Source organism: Scleropages formosus, chromosome 23, assembly GCF_900964775.1.
Source record: "Scleropages formosus chromosome 23, fSclFor1.1, whole genome shotgun sequence".
Taxonomy (NCBI): Eukaryota; Metazoa; Chordata; class Actinopteri; order Osteoglossiformes; family Osteoglossidae; genus Scleropages; species Scleropages formosus.
The window spans coordinates 10,603,286-10,629,817 of NC_041828.1; the positions used below are offsets into that span (position 1 = coordinate 10,603,286).

The window sequence follows — 26,532 nt, forward strand, 5'->3', positions numbered from 1 at the left end:
AACTGGCCCTGAGAGACGGCAAGAGAAGCCTGCTTTATTTATGGAGATGGAGATGGGCTATTTATATCCTCCAGAATGATCAGATCAACGTAACGCCTGGTGGGCGAAGGCCGAGACAACACTGTGATAGTCCACTCCACACATCATAGATGTGTGGGACGGGCGATGTGGCAATGTCTGTCTGCATTACTTTTGCCCTCTCTCTCTCTCTCTCTCTCTCTCTCGGACAAAGAGACCTTCTCCCTCACAGAAGCCAGGAGGCTCCGTCAAGTTGTAGGAATATTGTATGGGCAAACCTTTGTCATCTTTACAGTATATTTGCAATATTTGGGAAACAATTTGAAAACAATAATGGAAGCGATAAATTACTACAGTTCTAGGCAGACTTTTAGGGTTTGAGGGGCTTGAGTTGGTGGAAAGTAGAGATGAATGTAACCCGCTTGAGAGGTAGACACCTAGGCCCAGTTGAAAAGAACAATAATGTGCAAGATTTTTTCCTCCAGAAACATGAATAATCACCCTGGTAAGGTAATTCAGGAAAAAAGGTAATTAAAAAAAGAGTCTAAATATTTAAAATTTATGACCACACAAGGAAACAAAAACTTAAAAAAAAAAAAAAGATGTTGAACAATTACCTTGTATTAAAAGTTCAATACGGTGTTTGGAAAAGGCCGGTTATGGATCAGTTAAATGAAATGCCAACAAATAAGGACCAATTAACACAGGTTAGTTAATTAAACTACAGAGTTAAGATTAATTTGGAGAGAGCATTTCAATCTTCACCTTAATAGCATGACAAATAATTACGGATTGTAATTAGGGCTGTAGAGGAGGGTGGTTGCGTGCTGTTTATACAATGCATTATGACAGTGAAGAGATTAGCAGTTATTCACAAGGAAATCCTCGGCAAGATTTAATTAGCTAATGGCATAGTCTTAATTTCCCATATCTCGCTTTAGAGTCTTACGCTTTAAAATACAGGAGAACAATTACAGCACTCAAACCCTTTGCGGGCTCCGATTTTACTTGTACCACGCTGAGGTGTCAGTCATAAGCCGAGCAGGTTTTGGGGGATTCAAAACAAAGACTGAACAAATGAGAGTTGTCCACGATTTGTGAAGCCGAAGGACCGATGCGCTGTCAATGCCAGTGCCCTGGAGCGCGTGAGGGCACGTCACACTGACACAGCTAATTGCCAGGATGAAGGGGCCAATAACAGAGTCAAAAACTCTGTTCCGCACGATGTCTGTGCTGCTAACTGAGACCACGGACGATGCGAAACCATTTGTTTCGCAGCTGCTGCGTAAACTCTGGCGCTTCCCTTACCGTCTGAAATCGTTAATCGGAACATCGCCGTAGAAAGGAAGCAACGGCTAAAACAAAGTTAGAGAAACTTTCGCTCCCAGCCATCGTCCTGCTACCAACTCCTGCAATGCAGCACTCTTCCACCCCACCCCCCGTCGCAGGCCTGTTTGTCTGGCCTCCCCGGCAGCCAGCTCTGAGCCGCCATCGCGACAGGCACACTCCATAAATCACCTTTCCCCACTGTCAGAGCAGAGCTGCTCAACAATGAGACAATGGCTATTATATCATAAGCACTGCAGTCCAGGCCCCATCTGCTCTTTTATGTGGAACCACTTTCGCAGAAGTGAAAAGGGGAGAGAGAGAGAGAGAGAGAGAGAGAGGAAAAAAAAAAAGAAAAAAAAAGCACCTGTCACAAAAGGTTCCATGGGTGCGGGTTCCTGAGCTGGGCTTGAACACACAAGACCGCTGGGGTGGAGGCCAGGCGAGAACTCTCTGGAGCAGACCTCCACAAGGTTGCGACAAAGCAAAGACTCGCCCGCATGTGTACTTCTCATTTTTAACTCCGTTTGACCTTTATCATGCTTCATCGTTCAAGACCGATCTGCCGCTCTCCTTGTTCAAGGAAAACAGTTGATATAATGTAAAACATACACGCATGTTTTACACAGAAGAATTACTTATTTATCTTTCAACAAAAACCGGCCTGAACGTTTTCAGATTCGTAGAACCAAATCTCAGAGTTCTGACTCAAGCAAACTGTGAGAAGTCATACCCTTACAGAGACCAAACGGAGCATCCACCGTGCTCAAATTGTCCGTAGCTGTAAACCAAACATCGCGGCTGAAGGCCAGCTAACAATGGGCAGAGCTCATTAGTCAGCTGCGATCTAACAGGAGCCTCTCGGTATTAGAAATCGACTTCCGTCTCGTTTCACGCGCTCTTGAAACCTATATGCGTTACAAACGTTTTACTATGGGAAAAAAAGTCTCAACGCCGACGTCTCCGGAAAAAAACGGTGTCCATTTTAAGATCAAAAACGAGAATCGTCTGCTCCTACTCCGCTACGTACTCCAAAGGCATGCCATGTTCACAAGGCTTGCGAAAAACACTAAAGCGAAACTGGAGCTTAAACGCAGCGTTGATTCAGCTCACAAAGACCATCGATTCAACGGAGCCGTTTGACCGCCGCACGACGCGTTTCAAAAAAAAAAAAACAAAAAAAAAAACAAAAAAAAAAAAAACTTCATGTCCCTTTAAATCCTCCTTCCTCACTATTCACCCAGAACGTCACCTGTGTGCAGCCCCTGACAGACAACTTAGCAGCTGAAATCAACACAAATAGCAGCTGCTTCCATTGCCTAGCAACTACAAGTTGATAGATGACCCTAAAGATGGATAATTACCATAAATCACCCTCAGTCAGAAGCTTGCAAGGAGACAGGAGGCAGGAAGAGAGGTGAAAAACAAAGAGGTGTTGCTGGCTGTGCCTGTGGTAAAGCACCTCGATGAACCCTGCCTTTCCCCGAGAGGCTGGGAGCTCGGCGCTGTAATCGGATACTTCGGGCTCCCTCGGCGCGGGTCACTCGTCTCCTGTCCGAGGTTCGCGAGCCCACCCCTTCGCACATACACAAATGCCTGATGAGAACCCCCCCCCCCCTTCCCTCCGGCGCGTACGCCAGAGGTACGCAACACACGAAACGCACAGGTTAATTAGGTAGCAAGTAGTAACCGGGGAGAAAAAAAAGAAAGCTTGAAAAGGAAAGAAACTGAAGTCACTAACTCTAAGCGGTAAATGTGGCATTTCTGCTCGCTTTGCTCACACTTGAGCATCCCAACAGGCGTCTAACGCCGCAGTGATAGACTGACAGAAGAACAGGTGTTAGCCATCTCCTCCTTGTCCCTCCATTTTGTTTGTCCTAATGTCAGAATGTGTCTCGGCGTCACGATTTCGCTTCGCGTTCATCTGCGGAGGTGGGGGAATGAAAAACAAAATTTTACCGTTCTACACACATCGCATTTCCAAAGCACACAAATGCATATGGATGCGATCCAACAGAACTGATATTAAAAGGACGTTGTTTAAAGTCGGGCAAAAAAAAAAAAAAGAGCCAATTCGGCACTTTACCGAAATAAAAAATTATATTGGAGGGAAAAAAAAAACACACAACACAAAACTCACTGGATTTACACAGCTGCTAGTTTCTCCCTCCCTGCCTCCTCCGCAGAAAGAGCTGAGGCACCCGAGTCCAGGTTATTTAGTTACATCCCAATAATATCAAAGAAGTATTCAGGCAGTTACAGTCATGAACTAAGCCATCATCTAATCGAGCTCCATTTACATTTTGTCTACTTCTAAAAAAGGACCAGAGATGAAAACTTCACCGTGTACGCTACAATACACAGCATTACTGTATCGCCGACTTTAATAAAAACAAAAACTTCCGTAGTTTCCACGAAATGATACGGTGCGGGTTTACCTACATAAAACAAATAGAAACAATAAAGCCAAGGTTAAAAAGTGAAGAACTTGGAAAGTACAGAGAAAGTATAGAGAGTAAAGCAAAAGTATAGAAAGAGCAGCACAAACAACCATGTGACTGCAGAAAATAAAGGCAAAACAGTGTGAGCAGAGGAGACACACAGCTATGGAGGGATAAACCGCCCCCCCCCCCCCCCGCCTTCGCAAAGGCCGTGACCTCACCAGTTCTGTCTGGCTGTGTCTTGGTTGCACAATAAACTATCAATCAAGCTTTCCATGTAGCATCATCCCAGCCATCATCCGAGAGATCTCTTGGCACGTACGCCACCGGGAGAAAACCCTCGATCTAAAAACACCAAGAAGCCAAACGAACTTCCCGAAATGCCTAACCTCCGATCAGGCGCCGACATGTACCATAATTATGTAACTTGAGAAATTATTGGAGGATTAATTGCTATATATGTTTAGTGATCGAAGTGCTGCAATGTTATTGTTCAAAAGCTGTTAAAACACAAAAATACCAAATTTCAGAAACATGTATAGGGCACATAAAGTAAGGCTGAATGAAATATCTGAGTTTTTGAAAACTAAGTCTTTTATTCATTAAAAACTCTCGACTATACAACATCCTTTTGTCCACAGTACACAATAAATGTCTCAGACTGGCTTTCAGAACGATGTCTACTAGTTTTACATGTTTACAAACTTTACTGAACCATGAGTATGTATACGATTAAACAGTTTTAGATGTTTTTCATCTGAAGATACAACAAACTCAGCAAGTAACAGGTGACGACGAGCTATGAAGATGCTTCCGCTGAGATGAGCCTATGTACCGGAAATAAAAACCAACTTTTGCTCCTTGTCATCAGTGACTGGACTCTTTCACAAATAAAATCCAGGACATAACTGTGCCAAACAGTCTAGCATCATCTTTAGTAAGCAAATTCGAAGTATTATTTTTGCATATCCTACACCTCAATGGGAACTACCAGCTTGCTCTGAATGACCAATGATTTTCTCCCAGAACTATGAAAATTGCAGGAGAACAAGCGCCATTTCTACGCTGAGGCTCCAACATAAATTGGAGAGTGTCTGAGCCCATTTCACATACATTATCAGGATTTGTTTTTACTAAATCCCACCGAATATCAGCTGTCTTAACACTGTAGCAGTGGCACAAGCTGTCAAGTCTAAAATGCTTCCTTCCACTTGGACGGAAAATATGAGGGGTGGGGGGGTATCATTTTTTCCCCTCTTGTATAATTTGCAGTAATCCTTTGAGTGAGACAGTAACTCAAATGGCATATCTGGATAATAAAATCTTTTTCTGGTAAGTATTCGTTTTATATTTATAACCAACTCGATCATAAAATGACGACATAAGTAGCAAGAGCAGGCGTGATTACTTCTTAATGTCTACACGACTGACATCACATTCTTACCATTCTCATTTATGAAAGGTGTCCTGGTTTTGAAATAATCTCTTGTGTGTGCATTCCAATTTATATGAAAAAAACAGGAAGCATAAATTACAGAAGACATCAATAAAACCTCCAGCATTACTTCATCAAAACATTAAACGAGAACAAACCTATTATTCTAAGTAATGAATATGTACATTAAAATTATATTCTATGGGTGTCACAGGCAAGTGAGTAAAATACTGACAACCATGCCTACTCTCCTTAGCGACAGCAGCAACAACTCAATTGTAAGAGGCAAATGCATGTAAAATTGCAGGGAAGTGAATGAATTAAGGGGGGGAAAAAAAAATACACAATGCTATATAAAACATAGAACAGATGGGGGAGGGAAAAGAAAAAAATCTCTGCAGGTACTAGATAAAACATGAAACTACACTTCATAAAACAAAGAAACCATCACTAAAAAAAAATCCAAGAAAAAAAAATTTTAGATGAGGAAACATTTTTGTTAAAGAAAGCCCTTCCCAATCCATTAAACTTTCACAGCTTTCAAATTATCTGTTCCAAGACATGCTCTCAGTTTACACCACCTTGCTCAGACCCTGGGTCTAAATAATATTCACCATGATAAATGACACCATAACTCTGATATCCACAATCAATCTCTGCTTTAAAGACACATCCATCTTCAATAATGTTGATGGGGGATTCAGTAAAATGGGGGAACGTGACTGTTTTGCTGACCTCCTAACAGTGGGGGAGAAGGCAGCTCTGAGTGATGCCTGTCAGCTCACATCTTGCTGCAAAAATAAATTAGGCTTATGAAGACAAATGAAAAGGCCCGTCCTGCCATGTAGAGGAAGCGAGCCAGGGATGTTAGAGAAGAGCGAGGGATGGAGGGAGGTGCACACACCAGAATGGGGGGGGCTTCCCTGTTGAAGTACCAATGGTGCTGCACAACAGATCAACTGCATGATGACTTTTCTCCCTTTACCCCTCTGTCCTTCACTCGCTAATCATTTGTTTTCATTACATGGGAAATGCTGATGGAAACCTGCCGAATCCCAGGCCTAGGTGGAACAGAAAACATAGGAGCCATCAGCAACATCTTGCATTCTTGTAGAGCACTCAGGCTGAACTATTTCTGACCTGCCTGAGCTATTTTCTCACAGGAATGCAAGATTGAATACACCCCTTAATGATGTGTAGGATCTTTAAATGGAAAGGGGGGGTGAGCAAAGTGAGGGCCAACATTCAGGAGTCTCTCTCAAGTCAACCCCACCTCCACAACCTGCCCTACACTGCCCCAACAATTTAGGGATTTACACAGTTTACATTTTATATTGGCCTTCCAACCATGTTCATGCTATGGACCAAACTCAGGATCCACTGAAATCATACAACTATAAGTTCTAAAATAAAACATACAAAGAAAAAATCTTTTAAGCAATAAAAACTTTAGTTTATTGCCTTTCGAAGCAGGTATTACACTAAGAATAGCTGCATTTATTTTTTCGTTTGAGCTTTAACAAAAAAAGTGGTGGCAAAAGAGAACTGGACAGATGGTTATGTAAGTGAAAAAGAGACAAAACCACACCAGCACACAAACAGTTAAGGGGGGGGGGGGGCGGGGGGTGCGTTGGTGTTGGGATGACAGAAACATTACAGGCCGCTTTTTTTTTGGCAACAGGCACGGCAAAAAGGGGTGGGAGGGGACTGTACGGAATGAACTCTCTCAGGCTTTGTCATGTACGTTTCCCAAGGCCTGGCCTCTTTGATAAATGACACATGTCATTCTGTCAGGCTGTGACACTGCAGCTGGGAGGCCCGTTGATGTATGACTGCACTGAAAAAGGAAATCAACTTTTTTGGCCAGGACTGAGTTTGTGCCCTTTATATAAAAGATTCTGATTTCTTTTAGACTGTTGCCCCTCACCACCACCCACAGTGCAAAGGAATAGTAATGCCCTATATGTAACAACTTCTGTATGTTATCTGTGTTTAAAAAAAAAAAAAAAAGCCTTTGTTACAAAAGACGATGTTAAAGCTACAAAGCCGGGAAGAAAAAAAAAAAAAAAAAAAAATGCTGAAGCAAGAGGCAAATTATACTAGGGGAATGCAACCCATCTGTAAGGCACCTTACAGCACGGTAGTACTGGGACGAGACAGAGGTGGTGAAAGCGCCAAACACGCAAACAGTCCTAGAGAAGAAGATACCTAACAAAGCACAAGGGCATGTGATGCTAACTTTGGAAATCAGAGATGCATGAATTTGCACCATCGCACTAAGACAGGGTTCTTGTTCCAACATTACACTGCTAGCCAGTATGGAAAGGTGTTCTATTCCTCTTCAAATTCACCCCACATTCCAGCAAACCAAAATGTCATCCACAATACACACTAAACACACATCGAATTAATAGCTTCCCTTTTCAGGCTACGAGGTCAAACACAAATAAGCTCGGCTTTGCATTTTGATGGCTCGCAGAGCACGCTGCCCCGTTGATGCGCAGAGCCGAGAAGCGAAGCCACATGGTGTTCCAGAGCAGATCCAAGTCCAACAACACGTTGCTCATCACCAGCTGATCCTCACACAAACATACAAGAGAGAACAAAGATGCAATTCTTTTTGCCAAAGAAAGTAAAACCTCTATCAAAACCATACATTAACTTCTCTACATTAAATGAATCCTACTTGGACAAATGAGATCACATGAACCCTTTGAAACAATTCCCCTCATTTGAACACCAGTTCTTTGAAATTCACATTTTATACATGGGACTATAGATGCTAAAAATAACTGGTCATCTAAATTCTTTAAAAAAAAAAAAAAAAAAAAAAAAACACACCCATACTAGATCTACACACCCATGAGAAAGATGTTGCTGTATATAAGCGGACAGTCCACTGAAGCGTATTAACATTAAGACTTAACAACAATATGTTGCCATGGGTACTGAGTCTCTTTTAGTGCCCAAAAAAAGGAAAGGGTGGGGGGGGGGGGGGGGGGAAATCAATGACGATTATTCAATACAAACTACTTTAAGTATTTTGTGATGACACAAAGATGAGCTGGAAACGTGTTTGAACGTACCAAACATTAAGAGATCTAATAAATTGAGAAAGAAAGACCAAAAACTTTTAAAAATCATGCTAAATAGCCAGGAGCAGATGGAAAGCAACAAGGACAAGGAGGCCGTTGCCACGAGGACCTGGGAGAGGAGTCGCCACCTGGGGGTCGTGAACTGCAGATGACCCCGTTCGATTTGCACTCTGCTTGAGATCCCTCAGAAGGCGGCAGGGGAAGGGGCGGGGGGGAAGGAAAAAAAAAAAAAAAAAGTATCATTAGGGGTGAGTGATGAGTGGCAGCCATGGTTGACCTCCTCCAGGCTCTGGGTTTTGCCTGGGCAATAAGCAGCCCTTTATTAGCAGCAACACTCCATAAAAGGGGTGTGTTTAGTCACAGGATAGAAACCTCCTAATATCTCTCCCCACCCCACACCCACGCAAAGTCCCATCCAGCTCCAGGCCAGATTAATTGGATAACATTCCACCCATTGCTATTATCAACCAGATTAAAGAGAGGATGGTATATGTGTGTTTTTTTTTTTTTATTATTAAATAAATTTTAAGAAAAAAAACTCACCTGCTGCAATACACAGGTAAACACTTTGAAACAAAGTAACTTGAGTAAGTATGCTTCTGTAGTTTGTATGCATGTAGGGTACTTCGTCCACCCCCTTTTTTAAACTTACATCTTGCACCAAATAAAGGCAAACAAGCCTTCGGTGGTCTACAGAGCCATGCCTGTAGATGCAATCAATATGAAAACTTATGCTCCTCAGATACTGAGATAAGCATTTAAAGACATCTGAAAGGATTTCTGTGCCCAGAAAAAAAGGAAAAAAAAAAAAAAAAGCTTTCTCCACACTCACTTCAAATTATATCAAACAGTAATGCTGCAATGTTCCTTCCCCACCACAAACCACCGTAACAAAGCATTTTCAGCTGAGAACATCTTGCAGTCAAAATCTCTAGTTTCAGCACTGATCCCCCCCCCCCAGCTTCAACTTTAGTATTTGTAACCTGCAGGTGGAAGAGGAGCTAAACATCTGCGCACACAAACAGCACGGGCTCAGCGACCGGCGTCTGTTCTGCTAGGCTTGCGCAATATGTAACAACAGGGCCTCAGAATCAGATGAGTGGAATTCTTATCTAATCCTAGGATCTGTCTAGCCTCTATCTCTGACACATGATTATTCCAGTTTCGATATTGTTTACCTTTATTAGACGTGCTCATAAAGCGGATAGGAACCAGGAATGATTAGCATGGATGTAGGAGAGGCTGCGGCTGGAAGGAAGCAGCGATTTGCCTGGACAGAGGACTCCCTCACACAGAGGGCTGCGCATTTAAAGGCCCCCGAAGGCAGACAGGCTGCTAAGAACAGAGGCTTAGCCAAGGGAAGGACAATGTCTGTGCCCATACTGTCTAAAACCCAGCTTTAACATTCCATGAACATGGGGCCACCTGGCATTTGAATTATATTGTGCCATATGCTTTAAACATCCATAAAAATCCAGTGTGGGAGACCCAAAGTGTTCAAAGGAAAAATACTGCCGTGGTCTTATTTTTTTATTTAAAAAAAAAAAAATTCTGGATGATGCCAAAGATGTAGTACAAAGGCTTTCTAGAGTATGATTGTGTGTAATGTGACTATTTCAGGAGGCGGGAAACGTGTGTCTCGTTTTCATCATCTTTGTATTCATTTTTTTTGCTTTGTGTGACTGCTGAAAAATATTACTATACCAAAGTAAAGCAGCGGAATAAACCAATTGCTGGGCAAAGAACTTCCCTCAAAAACCTGATGAAGTATATGTGAAATGATACAACTATATAAATTTGTAGCAGGTTGATTTATTAGATCTTCTTAGTAGATTCATTACATTTTAGCACAGAATAAAGCGGGGTGCAGTCAATTCACAACCGATGACTAGTGGCTAAAATAAGTTTCCATTTAAGCCATTTGAAATAAATGGAAATTCTCTCAATATAATCCTAGAATTATTTACTAAGACACCCATGGACAGTTAAGTCATTGGCATTCGTTTTGTATCAGAGAGAAGGGGACAGATATTGCGCTTTACCAATGCGGAGGGCAACCTGCCTGGTGTCCGTCTCAAGGACGAACAATCAACAGCCGCTATATACAATCCAAGATATCTTATCTGCCTGGTAAACTGTTGTCCAAAAAAATTATTTTCATTGCCTTTCAAAATGTTATCAGCTAAATAAATGCCTTTCAGGAGGTTGAAAATTACAGGCACAGCGTACCACTCATCCGATCCAGTTTCCCCTCTTTATTTCATTCTGGGGACACAAGCTTTTATCACTGGGATAATAAAAAGTCCCACACACCCCCCAAGTCCCCCACCACACATGCCCAGTGTCCCCATGTTTTCAACTTTCCATTTTCTACACACAGACAGGGCGAAGAAAAAGTACTTTTTATTTGCCTTGAGTAGTGACAAGCTGTACATGGACCCTAAATGCTGGGATTTATATCACGCTGCTTGGAGAAATACGGACCGTCCACTACAAGAGAGAAAGGCAAACGGCATGGCAATGAAACATTTTAAGTGCACCTTTACAACGTAATGGAAAAATATCCCATAAAGATCCAGGACATCTTTTGTACCTACTGCAGTTCAGAGCATTACGGAACACATTTCTGTGCACACACACAAAAGGAAAAAAAAAAAAAAAAAAAAGTCTGATGGCTCTGTCAACACACTTTGTTGGCTCTTCCTTACCCATACTGTATTTCTAGCCAGTCTTACAACAACATCTAAGGATGAAGTTGATTCAACAGCATGTCCCTTTTTTTCTAGAAAAACCATTATACTGTCACATTGATATAACCAAAAAAAACTATAATAGGCTGGGTGAATATTAAGTCATTTCTAAATTGAGATATTTAATTGCCCCCAAAATTTACAAAAAATCACAACAGCTTCACAAAAACTGAAACCCCAACAGCCTGCACAATTATGAAAACATTTAACCAAATAAAAGTACCAACACACAAATTAATTTCCACGCGATCTTGACAGCTTCACCCATTTCTCCTTTTGCCACACAGTGCAGGTAAGGCCACCTCTGGACCAGCATACCAGTCTTTGGGTAATACTGCTTCCTTCCACAGGCCTAAACCCCATCTACATCAACGTACATTGGGGCCCTGGCCAAGATGGGACCATATTTCATCCCTCCCCCCCGCTGCCCTCCCTCCTTGTGCCGCACACCCTGCAGAGGTGTAGGGGGCTCCCCCCCCAGGATAAGCGAGGCCTGTCTTGTTAACGGCGAGTGGTGATGGAGAGGTTGAGAGGAGTAGCGGAGCCTGGCGGTAGATTGTTCTAGACCTAGGCCTCTCAGGGAACATATATTCACCCAGATACCGAAGGGTGCGGGCACTTCTAATCAGTGGCTAATAACGGCACAGTAGGAGTCATTCCCCTTCATAAATCAATGTGCAAAATAATTGCTAATACACTGGTTATCGATTAGTGCCCCAACGCTCATTTTGAGGCTATAGCTAAGAACTAACAAAGTGACAAGGGTAAAGTGTTATTTCTTTCACACACAGACAGCTGGGCAGGAAAAATAACTCCAGCAGGCAGTAATTCTTAATTGACACCTGTCAAGTTAATGGGCGCAGTCACAGCTGCTGCAGGAGAATTTGTCCCTCATCCTGTTCCTCTGTCAGCTTTAATTCTCTTTGCTCAAAGTTTCTATTCACCACGCCCTTAGCGGCTAATCTACTGAAACCATCCTTATAAGGAACGTAGAGAACATTATTTCTACTATTATTTGTAAGAAATCTGTAGGGCATAAATTAGCAAAAAATAAAGTTAAGGCATATAAAACACAGCTATACACCTCTGAAGACTTTGGCAAGACAACCGAAGGCCGTACAGCAAAACGACAGTTAAGGAATGTCATCGACTACAGCATTCTAAGAGTATGATTTTTGTAACATTTCCCTGGGAAAGTCTACAAAGAAGGCACACGAGTATATTAAATGAGTGAATATATTACACAATTACGTAACAAACTTAAACACTACACAATTTTGTAAAAATGCCATTTAAAATTGTCAGTTGTTCCAATTAGGTTTGACTTGGAAAGCTGCTGAAAACTGATCTGCAGGGAAAGTATACACTTTGACTCAGCACTCTAGGACTATGGGGCAGGAAACGCAAGATAATTCAGCGCAAAACTTGAATTTAACGGCATAGTGGTACGTCATTCAGGCCCCACTCCTACACACGTACAACATGTTTGGGTAAAGATCCCTAGCAGGAACCACACATAAGTAACAGAGAATATGTACCCAGCAGTGATCATCTTTGTCTCTTTAGTCGTCTCTTACACATACAGCTTGGAGCCAAGAAGCTGAGACATTCCTCCCTCCCCACACTCAATCTAAAGAAATATTGCACAAAAATTAAATATTAAAAAAACGTCTTGCAGCACTCATATCTATTCTAACGATATTTCAGGTATCCTATATTTACTTTGATATGTGAAGCTACCGAAAAAAATATTCATTTGCAAATTTCCCACGACCAGCATACTAATAACTTTGCATTTAAGTGTTCAGGTGAAAGCTCGATAATGGAGAGTTCTAGCCAGGCTGTAAACCAAGCAGCAAATGGATGTATAAAGACAAATAAAGATAGTTTTTACTACAGCAATATACTACTATACACAGCCATACTCTTGGCAAAGTTGAAATAGACATTTTCAATTCATTTAGATCCATATTTCTCTATAAAACCACCAAATCAATCTTTATGTGTCCCCTGCATCTCCTATCCAAGATGTGTGGGGGTTATAAAACTGGAATAAGGGAGAGATTCATGCCTGAACTGATTTCCTGTATGTAACTGGACAGTTTCCAAATGTAAATTGAACGATTAGTTTTAAGGTGTAAGGGTAAGCCTGACTACTTACTAAATGGGTCAACATCACCTGTTAATGACAAAGCATCCTGATTTAAATGAGCTCTTGGCCAGCATTTAAAATGACTTGTTACATATATAACATTGTTGCATCTTTTCATATTGCAATATCATCAGAAAGTAGTAATTCTTAATGAATGGAAAAGTTTGCAATCAAAATGTCATAGGCCCAACGCTAAACTGATGGTTAAAGCACCACTAAAAAATCCCAGACAACCTGTGCTGGGCAATCAAAAACAGAACTGATATGCACGACCAGCCCAAAGCCTCACATTATAAGAACGATCATTTGAACATTTCATTTTACTCTTTTGGTCCCTCTCACACTGTCTCTATTGTACCCTCTGCGGGCAAACGTGATGCAGCACAGAGAGCACTTCTCCGCCAAACCTGTGCCTTTTAGGTACAACTTGTACAAAAATCATTACTACTTTTTCTACTGGACCAAAAAACAAAAACATAGTTTAAAATAGAAACAGAAGTCTCTATAACATCTGTACTTTAAATTTCTTCAAATTAATTAAAAATGTTTAATTTCGTCTATAAAACAGTATATATGGCAGAACAGTGATAGCATGTTAGATTTTTTTATCCCTCTTCCTTTGAAAGCAGGAAAATCAACCAACCACATTTCTAAACATCAGCTACACTGAAGCAGTGTTGATAAAACGTAAGCGAAAGGCTAATGTCCATGTACTCAAAGTTAATGTGTTATTTTTTATATGGAATGCTTTTTTACAGTACATTGGAATAAAGCATATGTAAAGCACAAAATTTAAAGAATGAAACTAAAAATAAAGGTGAATACTGAAATTAATAGCAGAAATTTTTTTTAAGGCAGGGAGAAAGTGACAACACAGCTCATTTTTTGGCATCCCAGCTTTAATGTCCTGATAAACCAAGGATTACCAAGGTCATTAGGTAGCACCATCTTTGTGACATGATTAGTCAGGTAGAAAAGTCCATTTGTCACCTGAACTGGCAAATTAAGTTAATACTGCACTATGGGCTATGGGGACTGTGTAATATCAAGTTGATTACATCAAAGCAGCTGCAGACTTGACACCTTACTGAATTTGTCAGCATTAATCGATAGGCTTGTCACAAATCCATCAGATTTACCGTTAATTGGGGCCTTATAATGAAGCTGGTGCAACAACCTTACCTTTTCCCTGATAATTAAGGAGCCTGTAAGGCATAAACAACCATTGTATTTAGAAGTATAAAAAGCACACCCATCATCAGTAAAGTGGGGAGAGGAGCAAAAAAAAAAAAAAAAAACACACAATACACAAAAATGGTTTCCTGTCCTCAGCGGTGAGTTCTTTATACTTAAACTGCTCACATGCATTTTAAAAACTATCACAGAGGAGGGAAGTGGGTCTAGGGAAACGGCAGTGTGTGTGTGGCTAACGTACATGTGAAAGAAACAAGGCCCCAGAGCCCTGTAACCTACAGAGGACAGACACACTGTGTAAGCATCCTGTTTAAACAAATGACTGCAGCACGTAACAGCCAGGGCTACATTCGACTGCACCAAGTGGCACAGCCAAACCAAGCATCTAACTGGGCATGGGTGCGAGACAGATGCAGGGAAACTAACCGACACAACATAATAGACACAGAAATCGCTACCTCAGTAACAGCCTTCACCCTCACCCCGAACCCATCCGCTGAGATCTTCTGGTACCACACGAGAACGTCTTTACTTAAGGTAGATGGCACATTCGGCATAGATGAATTCTCACATTCGCTTTGTTCCCGCAGTGACCCTTCGGATCCTTTGGACGGCTATCAACATTAGCAGCCATTCACCCAATTTCAATAACGGCTTGTCCTGAGCAGAACCATGGTGATCCAGAGTCTATACCGGAAGCATTGGACAAGTTGGGGGGGGTACACACCCTGGAAAAGATACAAAGATACCAGTTGACTGCAGGGTAGCACCAACGCCACCTGCTTCGCATACGTTCTATGAGCTAGACGCTGCTCTTTCGAGATGCTTTTTCGTTACTGTTTTACCCTCTCAGCTTCCACTTTTTGTAGGGATTTGATTATGTATGCTAAATGTGGTGTAGAGGAAATAATGGAAAAACTGGGCCTGCCAACTTTTGATTGACCATTAAAGCCAATGATGTATATGCCTGTCAAAAGAGAGACAATTAAATCAATATGGTGAAGGGGGGAGGTTGCCTTGACGGCTTGTTTTCATGTAGTAGCTGCCAGGTCAGATTACCATGCACCATCACGCCTCTGTCAAACTTGAAACCTTCTATAAAATAGGTTATAAAATATACTTTTTAAAGCAAGAAAAAGATTTGCAGTTTAATTTTATCTAACACCTACCGTTTCACTTTAATGTCTACTGCTTACAGCATTATTTTTTCCTATTCTTTCTATAAGTTATTTTCCAGTAAAAAAAAATGTATACTGTGTGTGTGCGCGTACATATAATTTAAGAAAACATTTAAAACCTGATTTTTTTGTTTTAACCCTTGCCTGTTCGCTACTGTCAAATTATAAACCTGCCAAGTTCAAAGTCTTTTTTCTTGGCCTTGTGTTAGGTCTGCTTACATCTCATATTACAAAATCTGTTTAAAATTCTATTACTGTCTTTTGTTCAACTCCACTTGTTAACGCCTAAACTTCAAAGGCAGTGGCTCATTAGTTCAGACCTACAAATCCCTGTCAGTCATTTACATTTGTAGGGGAAAAAAGCAAAAAAAACACTCAATGTCTACGTCCAGATCACTTAATCCTTAACCATCTCTAAACTTTTTCTGAATATTAATCATTCACCTGTAGAGGTGGGGGAAGCTCAAAACCTGTATTTGATTTTTTTAAAATGAGCAAACAGAAAAACCTCTTCCCAAATTTCTGCAGTCCTCCCCATATATATCTGTCAAAGTATTCATTACATAAAATGGGTGTGGATCAAAGCAAGTTCCAAAAAAAAAAAAAAAATCTGCAGCCAGGACAACAGCAAAAGCATGCAGGAAGTCCAGGGCAGAGTAAGGGAAGAACAGACAATGCGTGTATTTGGGAATTACCTTCACTGATTGACTCTCCCTCAAAATACTTTATTCCTAAGCAAGTGATATGATAAACAAAATTCTTAGAAACTTCGCTCTTTTTATTCCCCCAAAGAGATGGAGAAAGTCCTATACTTTAGAAGAGGATACCTGTTTTCATACTTTATTTACAAATTTTTCACCATTAAAGTGATAAAAGGCTGCCAGATGATACAAAAACTAGTGACACATCAAACCAGATGACGGCCTTTTTTTAAAAAAAAAAAAAAAAAAAAAAAAAGAGGGCAGAGAAAATCCTTTCTTGCCACAGTTCATTTATGTTTCCCCAAGTCAAGAGGTTTTCTCCTCGGTATCCAAGACTGGACTGGGACTAAAGGCTGATCTCAATATTTCCTCCAAGTTTACCTTTTCCAAAGTTTGTCTATGGGAAAACATAGAAGTAATCGAAGAGACAGAGTAACCCCACACACCAGAATCCACACCTTTCATACGAAAAGTAATAGTTATATCTAAGTTTGAGTGACGGCTTCTTGCAACAGCCTGCAGTGCTGGGCTTTATTTTTTAAAGCCGCCCGCTGTAGAAGTGAGGATTTAAAGCACCGAGAAGGGTTACCGCTACTCTGCCTCCTTATTAATATGTTGAATATAAGAGTAAGTAAAAGTGAAAGGCGGATGCCTGGGCGCCGTGCGAGACGCGGGGCGAGTGGCGCGCGCCGACGCGCGCTCCCGGGCTGAGGGCGGCCGGTGTTACCTGCAGACCGCCTGGGCGCTTGCTGCTTTCTCCTCGGCATGCTGCTGCTGCTCGACACTTTCCACCGGACTTTTCATACAGCAAGCTCGAAATAAAGGGCGTCTGACGGTGGAAATCAAAGTAAAAATTTAAAACAGAGAACAGGAACTTTAACGAGAAAAAAAAAAAAAAAAAAAAAAAAAAAGACTGGCGTTTCTTGGAGTTGGTATTAAATCAGTGTCTGTTGACTCGTCTTTCTCAGTTTAAAAAGGGTTAGTAGCGCGAAGTCCGTCAGTCGATGCAAGTGGAACAAAAATGTTTCTCCCGTTAATAAGTGTTCACGTAAAGGTTTAGAGGGGGGGAAAAAAAATGAAAATAGCGCCTGGTGATATCAGTAGAAACCTACAATGCGAAGACTTGGCCAACTCTCAGCGTTTCGGCCAAGAAGAAACACATCTCCGCTCGTCAGTTTCATGGCAGAAAGGCAGGCGGTCGTCGACGGCGAGTTTCAGTCACTCCCTCGGTTTCCATCGGAGGAGCTCGGATCTCGCAGCAACACTCTTCACAGTCGGCGTCTCCTTTCGGGAAAGAAGGCGATAAACTAGTATCACACAGCAAAGAAAAAAAAAAAAAAAAAAAAGGGGAAAAAAAAAACTTCCACATGGGAACCCCACCCGGCTTTACATTGTATTTCCGCCTCAGACGAAGCTCTGGAAAAATGGAGAGGAAAAAACGGACGGGCGTCAGACGGCCAACCTTCAGTCCGTCAGTCAGTCAGTCAGTCACTCCTCACCCGCTCGCTCTCTCGCTCGCGCTGATGAGGAGAGATCAAACAGCCTCGCGGGCGCGATCGGGCGGATACTTTTCGGTCTTCGCTCACGCGACCGGACTGCACGCGCTTCGGCTTTTTACATTTCTACCGACACTCGGTTTATAAAAAAAAAATTAAAAAAAAAAAAAAGAAACAGCGATAATAACAATAACGTTCGCCCCCTCTGTTCCAGGTACACGCGGGGGTCCTTGATGCGGCGTGGCACGCACTACAAATAAAAATAATAATTAAAAAAGAAGGAAACAAAACACGGGACGTCCACTGCGCTGCGGGGAGATGGACGCGAAAGTATTAACTCTTATTTCAAACTCCGGAGGAGCGACGCGGGGTCTCGGCTCCGTCTCCCTCGCGCGGAGAAGGTAGCGCGCGTCGGGAACGCGGGAGCGCCTCAGACAGCCTCAACTGATAGACAGACACATCGAGTCGCTTTTCCTGCCCCACTTTTACTCCACCCCTCGCCACGAGCGTCACTCTGACAGTCAGAGCTACCTGTCAATCTTTTTAATTGTTCTGTTTTTTCCTTGAAACTGAAATGTCCGACAAAAGGAAGAGCCCAGCCAGACCGCTCGTGCAACGTGTTCGCTTGTCGAAGCCATAAATAAATAACAACGGTTGAAACACATTCTGTTTACTTCCCTTGACAATAATTTGGGCTGAAATGACAGGAGAATTAACATTAACCGCGTGTTTACGTGAATAGCGCTTAGTTAAACAGAAGCTAGGAAGACTAGTAGTGAGGTAATTCAGTTACTAATTTTGACAGAATAGTAACTGCAACAGTAGCAATGATAGAAGAATGAATGAACGAAAATAAACAAAACACACTAGTTTTGGGTTACCTTTTTCTGAGGCAAACATACTGTTTAAGTGCAAGGCAATGGCGTCTGGGTAAGTGTTAAGTAAAAATGAGTGATGCACAAGCCATGTGCCCGCCGGAAATTAAAAATACTAATAATTATCAAACGCAATCCCCATCATAGCTCTGGAAAGCCAGCGCATTCATCATTTTCTCCATCACTTTACACCGTTATCGGCGTTTATGTGTACCTCAGCTGGCACGACACCGCGTAACACAGTTCGTACGCTCCTGCCACGCACTGCTTTTACTATAGTACGGGATGGGAGCCCGTCAGTGGCCGCCGCGTTCATAGACGGACAAACAATGGGGACACTGTGTGCTTGTGTTCACAAGATACGCCCGTGCAAACTGGCCGCGCAGACACAGAAACGACACTCGCTTTTCGGCGCGCTACTGGCGCGCTGCTCGCCGAGCGCCGCTGGAAAGTGTGGATTGATTCGTTACACCTTCCTGAGGAAGTGAACGTTTCGTACGGGAAGGGGAGGGACTCCCGAAGCGTGTCCGCGCGCAGCGCATCGGCGCGCTCCGCATCCTCGCGCGCGACTTACCGAACTACTGCAAAAGAGCCAGTAATACTGGAACGCTCCGCTGTAAAGCGATTAAGCTTTTTTTTCTCCCCCCCCCCCACTCACTGACACGGACAAAACAAAACTAGGATTTATTTTTAAAGCCACAATGTCTAGCCCGGCGAGCACGGAGTCGTTGCACAGTTAGCTTTGCCTTTTTTTGTATCGCCCTATCTGTTTACTGGTGCAGTCAGGGTGTAATTGCCCTTGCCCCCCTTTTTTAGTTTAGCTGGATTGTTCTCTGCCGTCGGGTGAGGAATGCGGAATGTGGAGACGCACACTTTTTGGGACGCCGCACTCGTTCCGTAGATCCCCTCGTACACTTCTCGCACTCCACCCACTTCTGGGATTTTTTTTTTTTTTTTTTTTTAAGGTTCTCCTACACCACCTAGGCTACACACGAAAAAAAAGGCTGCTCGTGACCAGGTTTAGTGAAATTTTCACAGGCAATCCCTGCTAACGGTTCACCTGGCGATGGGGACCCCCATTAGAATGTGGTGAGTTTTGAAACCTTATGATTGTGCACTATACAATAAGTCAGTCAGATGTATATAGTTTGCATGTATGACATAAGGTTGATTTTCTGTTATGAATGCTGGAGAATATTTACCTTATATTATTGCAGTGCGTCTTGAGAAATAAAATCCTTGCCTCTTTCCATCGCAGTGCATTCCTGAGTTATTGCCAGCTGCAATCAAAGCGATCATTTATGCAGAATGGCTGTTGGAGGGAGCTAATAATGTGGAAATATTTCCAAGTTCCGCCCCAACATCTGTCCATCCATCCATCCATCTATCTATCCATCCATCCCGGGATGCATGTGTTCGGAGCTGCCTGTCTCTCCTGATGTCTCCTTACGTCACTAACCTGCCATGAGAAACTCTGCAGGATGCAGATCTGGGCTCTGAAGGACGATGCTGCTGAGAAATGGCTCTTTTTAGTATTTGTACTGCAGGAAAACGCAATATACCGGGCTCCATTAACCTTCTCCCGCAAAGACATTACAGGGTAATGTCCCTGAGCCTCTGGCTTTCTCCCCTACTTAGTGCAATTTGAAACAAAATAATATCTCCCTTAACATCTCCAGTTTGGTGTCGGCGTGCAATAAACCATTTTATTTATTGTCACTTGTCCATTATTTCATAAATCATCGCTTCTCAAGTTTTCGTTCGCTCAGCACAACCTAGAACTAGAGCTGCAGTTTACTTATTTCTTTTGTCTTCTAATTATGGCAGTTACTGCTAAGGTTTCGCAACGTGTGAAATCGCGGAGAGTAAAATGAGAAATGTATCATGAGGGTCAAAATAGTAACGGTCAGTGATCTATCGAAAGTTGGATGTTTTTCTCTTAACGTTTCAAGCATGATGTTGGTTGCACATGATCATGTTTCAGAAATATTACCCGTATTGCTAACGTGGCGCTCATAAAACGATGCCTTGTATTATTTCACAAAAACGCACGGAGTTACAGTTCGATGTATTTACACATGAGAAGTACAGCTGGTCCTCGGAGGCGCGTAAAAATGTGCTGCCCGTTCTTAAATACATTTTAATAAGATAAAGTGTCTAAGGAATTCAAAGGATTATAATTACCATAAAATTGCAAAGATGGAATATAAATCCGGTTTATTTAAGAATTAGTGGGAATTAGTCGTTGTAGCAATTAAAAGGAGTGTAATCAAAGCTCTGGCTCTTTATATAAAGTGTTATAACCTTTGTTCCACCTTCTGGGAGTTAAAAGGAAGGATCTGAAGAAGCACTGGGGTCGTGATCAGGGGTTTCTCTTTATTATACCTCGTATACAGGACATTTGTTCTGCTACAAAGTGCTTTAAACGTGCGAAAAACGGGCTCTGGGACCGAGAGACAAACTACTTTTCACAGGCAATCTCGTCCCTTCCTTCTCCCGATTAAAGCAGCCCAGTCGTTTCAAGAACAACATCACAGAAGCGTTTTATTTCTTATTTGTTATTTTTTATATGTTTTGCTTCAAAACGAGTTCTCTTTTCGAGTTATACGACGCGTGGGACTTGCCTTCAGTGTAAAAGATCTGTGCGACTGTGTTTATCCTACCTTGTTGGCATTAAAAGCTTCAACGTTATTTTACAAAAAAAAAAAAAAAAAAAGTTTCTCAAGGTGCAGTTTTAAGAGCGTTTCCATCTGAGATCCATACTGACCTGTGTCTAGTGTGAGTGCAAAGGAGGCAGTCCGCACACGATATTATACAGTATAAATAAGTGCACATGAGATGTCACTTGGTGGTGTGTCACTGTGTCTAGTGTTTCTTTCTTTATTTCTTTCTTTCTTTCTTTCTTTCTTTCTTTTCTTTTCTTTCTGTCTTACCCATTCAACGCTGAACTTGAGTGTGTCTGTGTGCAGGAATAACGTCCACAAACAACGGAGACGTCGTCCATCGCAGCGGACGAAACCCTGCTGCGCGGAAAGAGACCCAGAGAGAGAGTTCGGGATCTTCCACGTCCACAACTCGAGCAGTATTATCATGTGTAATCCCGTGGGGACGCCAGGAGTCAGGACCGCGGCGATAACGCACGAGTCGGAGGAAGACGCCCGCAGAATGATGCGCGTTTGCGGAGCGCGAACGAGTGTGTCCGAGGGCGCAGCGAAGCGCCACTTTCAGCGAGTCTGGATGGAGTCCGGTGGCCCCGCGACGCCACTCTCGGTGCGGACGGACTGACGGACGGACTGACGGCCCCCTCTCCGGCTGGCCTCGCGGCGCCTCCTTACATGCGCTCCGCTTTTGTCGTGGATCGCTTTCTCCAACCCTGTCCCCTCTCTTGTTTAGATCCGCTTCATGAAAACTAGAGAAAGAAGCACCGCTGCGTCAGTCAGTGTGTATTTGTCACCCTATAGCTCTAAAGTTTTTTAATACACTGCATTTTCAATCAATTATATTATTTCTTATATGATACTTCAGGTCTTAAGGGAAAAATTCTGAAGGCGCGGAGATCAGTAACAGCTGTATTATTTATTGGGGAGGGGTTTATATATATATATACATGCGTGTGTTATATATATATTCTGGTCGATTTTAGTGATTTTGGACAGGTGGGTTTCCGTAGGTGTCTTTGTTTCATATTTATGCCCCAGTGGTGGACCTGTACAGCAGTTCTTACTGTTGTGGCACAAAATACCAATGAAGGAACAGGACAGAGGTGAACTTTGAGTTTTTTTTTGGTTTTTGTTTTTTTTTTTTTGGCTGACATAAGTAGAGCTTTGCGTTGTACAAAGGCTGAAAACCCTCTTTCGACTGTCTCTCTTTGGGTCTCATGTGAGTCTGGCTTACTGGCCGGACCGAGCGCTTGAACCCTGACATGTGGACCAAGTCGGAGGACATGCCTACAGGGCTGCTCTCCAGGGAGGCCTCACACGCTGGCTGCGTCTACAGCGCCGCAGCAATACAAAATTCCACATACTGTACACACGATATATGTGTAAGTGCTCACTCTCTATCCTGTTTTTGTATTTTTCTCAGCAAATAAGATTTTTGTGCTTACTTGCTTCAGCAATGAAATGTGCTGAACAAATATTTGAGTGTTTCCAGTGCCCTTTACCTTGTACGGAGGCAAGGAGACTCTAATGTTCTCTATATTTTTTATTAAAAAATTCTTTGAAATGATATAACATACAGTTCTCCAAATAATAACAGTCATAACAACGATAATGGAATGAACTGAAATTATGAAATTTTGAGCATTTGCAATAACAAAGTGTATAACGCTATACAAAATGAATACACACTAACTTCTTTTTTTGAAGATGTGGTATTTTCATATTCACCTCTTCATATAAGGCAGGTCCTACTCTTTATAATCTATCTATGATACATCAGGTACCCTAAAAAGCAAAAAGAATGCAAATGCTCTTGACATATTTAAAAGACATTTTGTACCATAAGTTGTGTGTTGAGCGCTAAGGTCTGAAACAGTTTATACCCAATTATTCATTTCTGCTCTAATAGAAGGCTCCCTTCAGAGCTTGGGGCATTTGAGTGATTCATGTTTTATTAGAAGTGAACATAGGTGTAGTGGCAGATTTAAAAAAAAAAAAAAAAACTAATAATAATTAATTATTACAGATACAGTTTAACTGTTCATTAAAATACTATCATGCATTCAGTATTTATAAACATTTCAAAAGCATTTTTTAAACAGAGGCTATTTGCATGGTCTTCCAATTTAACTGGTACCGGAGGCCCCCTTTGTAGGTCTGTTGTTATGTTTTAAAAATATTCCGTACCGGTGATTTTTTTGCCTCCCGCAGTATAATGTATTTGCAGAAATTGTTTGATGTCTTGCTGCTGTAATTTTACTTGCCTGATTCACTTGTGTGCAAAACTTGAAATCAATTTCAGTAACTTAAAATTCACATCACATTAATGGTCAGAGAAGTTTAACCTGCAAAGAATGACTGAAGCGACACGTAATATGTGAAATTTTCCCTGCTTTAATTGGGATATTTTAACATCAACAAATGCTGGTTGTCATTATTTACTTTATTTATATATTTATTTCTTTTTCCTGCTTTGTACGTTTGTCATACACAGATGTCACAGTGCCGATTCCAAAGAACAAAATAAATTTGAAAAAAAAAAAACTGCATAAATCTCCAGCCATGCACACATTTGTATCTAGGATGACAGTTTGTAATAAGACAGCTTACCAAAGACACATTCAGTACAAGACTAAAAAAGTGCATTTTATACTTTGTGCCTTCGTGCACAATGAGTTATGACATGCGATGCCTTTTGTTTTGATGCGACCCTTGCGAGCCAAAATTGCATCATGAAATTTCCAAGGGAGTGAGAAGCACTAGCAAAGTGGAGATGGAGTGAAGGAAGAGAAGTCGTAATGCACACTAAGCAAATTGAAGTGCTTCTCCATAAGGAATTTCAAAAAAACTTCAACAACTTCCATTTTTCTTTGCATATTTGATGCCTTTTTAACTGGCACAATGACAATGTGTTGACTTAAATTTCATGTCACTTAAACAGTTTTTCCTTATGTGTCTGAATGCTTATTTTCAATGTGTGAACCAGCTTATGCACATATTTTGTCTTTCTCCATTTTTGTTAGTACCATTAAATTTCATACTGCATTTAGTTCAAAGGTTTGTTGCATTCCATCAGTTAAGCAAATTTTCAGTCTGGCTTGAAAGCAGAGATGAGGCAGGCAGACTTGGCCTGAGCGAGTACTGGTGACAGCTGTTCAGTGGGCTGCAGAGGCAAAAGGGCATTTGCAACATACACCGGTATTAAAGGTACCTTGTGCCATGCCATTGCACATATCTGAAGCCATATTCCATATTGCGCCTAGCAGACTGCGTTCCACAACCACAATGACTGGCTTCATCGCTGAGTAGTCAACACTCGGGGTGGTGAGAAGGCCATGTGCCATCTTACAAGTCTGTGCTTTTTTATCCCGGAGGAGTGGTCTTAAGGATGCATTGTGACCAAGCTGTCTGTCCACCTTCCGACTAAAGATCTGCTTGAGCTTCTTATTCGTGGAGCACCACGATGTCGCAGTCATAACAACCGGTTGGCAGATCGCCACTGGTTTCTTCACAAATTATAGGGTGGTTCGATAGCTTGGACCGTTGCGTGGCAGAACATCAAAGGCAGAAGCCCTGTTGACGCAGACCAGTGCACGTTGGTTTATTGCTTTACCATAGTGGAGCGTACTGTGGAAAAGACAGTGGACAGGTGGTATTTTTTGAGAGGACCACAGTGCAATTTTTGTAGAGTAAAAATGAAAATCCCCAGCCTCACTTGAAGTAAATTGCAACCAAACAGGCACAAAAAAATCTACTTATTTAGTAGACATGTATTTTAACGCAGTATTGAATTGTTCTTAGTTTTTCCTGACGAAATGTTAACTGCAAAGATAAGTTGACTCATAACTCCTGTACAATATACTACAGGGAATGGTCTAAACTCTTTTTCACCACAGCATTGGTCCTTTCTTAGTATTTAGGTGGCTCTCGGCTACATTAAGTATTTAGCGAAAATTAATGACAAACTCTAACAAAGTCTTCATACTGCTTTCTCACAACGCAGAAACAACTCGGACAGAGAAGAATTTACCTAGTCCACAGGTACAGATAAATGCTCAGCGTGATACTTGTTTTGCGTTTTCGAAGAGTTTGTAAGGAATGGCTTGAAAGCGACAGTGAAGCTAGATAGAGACATTAAGAAACACACAATAAACAGAAAGAATTACATGTGTAATAATAGGGTAATAACAATATCCACCGATCACCTAACCAGGTTAGCCTCTGCTAGGGTCAAATAATTTCCTATCCAGCAGTTATTTCAGTTGTTATAATATATTGTTTTTCTGTTGCTTTTCAGTGCTGGATCTGCCGTGGACAGAAGTTCAAGATTTACACACACAGACTCAGCATTTTCTGCTCTGAGAAATCCTCCTTTGGCCCTGCTACACCAGTGATGTTCTCTACAGGTCCAGGCTATAATACCAACCCCCACCCAGGCTAATATGAATGTGTGATATTATTATTTTTATTATTCAAATATGATTTGAGAGAATAAAACATGTTTTTACGACTTTAATTTTGTGTATTCAACTTGATCTTTGTTTTTTCAAGTCCATTGAAATAGAAAGTGTTTTTTTTAATCAAAAAGTAAATGATATTTCAAGTTGTTTCAAAAGTTGAGCAATAAAGATTGGTGGCATAAGAGTAAATTATTCTTTTAGATGGAAACTTTTTATATATTCGCACACACTTTTTAAAGTATACTCACTGACAGCCTAAATAGAATAATATATAATAAAAATAATAAAGAAGCAGATTTTTATTGTCTCACAAAATATCTCAAGTATCTCATCAGATAGGGAAATATAATTAAGATGTCATTTTTGTACGTAGGGATGTGGAACTTAGATGAGCTTCATATAACAAACTCGTTATCACTTTTATGTGAATTTGATCAAAATATTGATGAAGAAAGTAATCTGAAGCCTTCAATGATAGTAGAAGAAAACATACATAAATAAAATATCATAAATCATTCTCTTTTCTTACGCTTTTGGTTGATGCCAACTTTTGGTAAGTTACTATAAATACTTATTTATACAGTGATAAAATGTGTCCAGTAAGTTGGGGTAAATCATATATAGAACTTAATTCATGCTCATAAGTAATATAAATGACAAAACCTTGAATGTTTCATTCTTATGACAACAAAGACCTTGAGTCTGTTAATGAAAAAGCTTCAGTTTAATTTTTCCTTGTTACATACAATAA

At 41.4% G+C, this 26,532-nt stretch overlaps 1 protein-coding gene across 1 annotated transcript in view; it reads right to left on the reverse strand.

Moving 5' to 3' along the window:
- Positions 1-18,255, reverse strand: part of tshz1 (teashirt zinc finger homeobox 1) — a 30,042-nt gene extending 11,787 nt beyond the window's left edge. The window contains exons 1-2 of the mRNA XM_018750284.2: positions 17,403-18,255; positions 17,018-17,119 (exon numbers count right to left, since the gene is read on the reverse strand). Of these exons, the coding sequence (XP_018605800.1) occupies positions 17,018-17,057 (40 nt within the window). The 5' untranslated portion in view covers positions 17,058-17,119; positions 17,403-18,255. The remainder of the gene's footprint in view (positions 1-17,017; positions 17,120-17,402) is intronic.
- Positions 18,256-26,532: the final 8,277 nt, after the last annotated feature.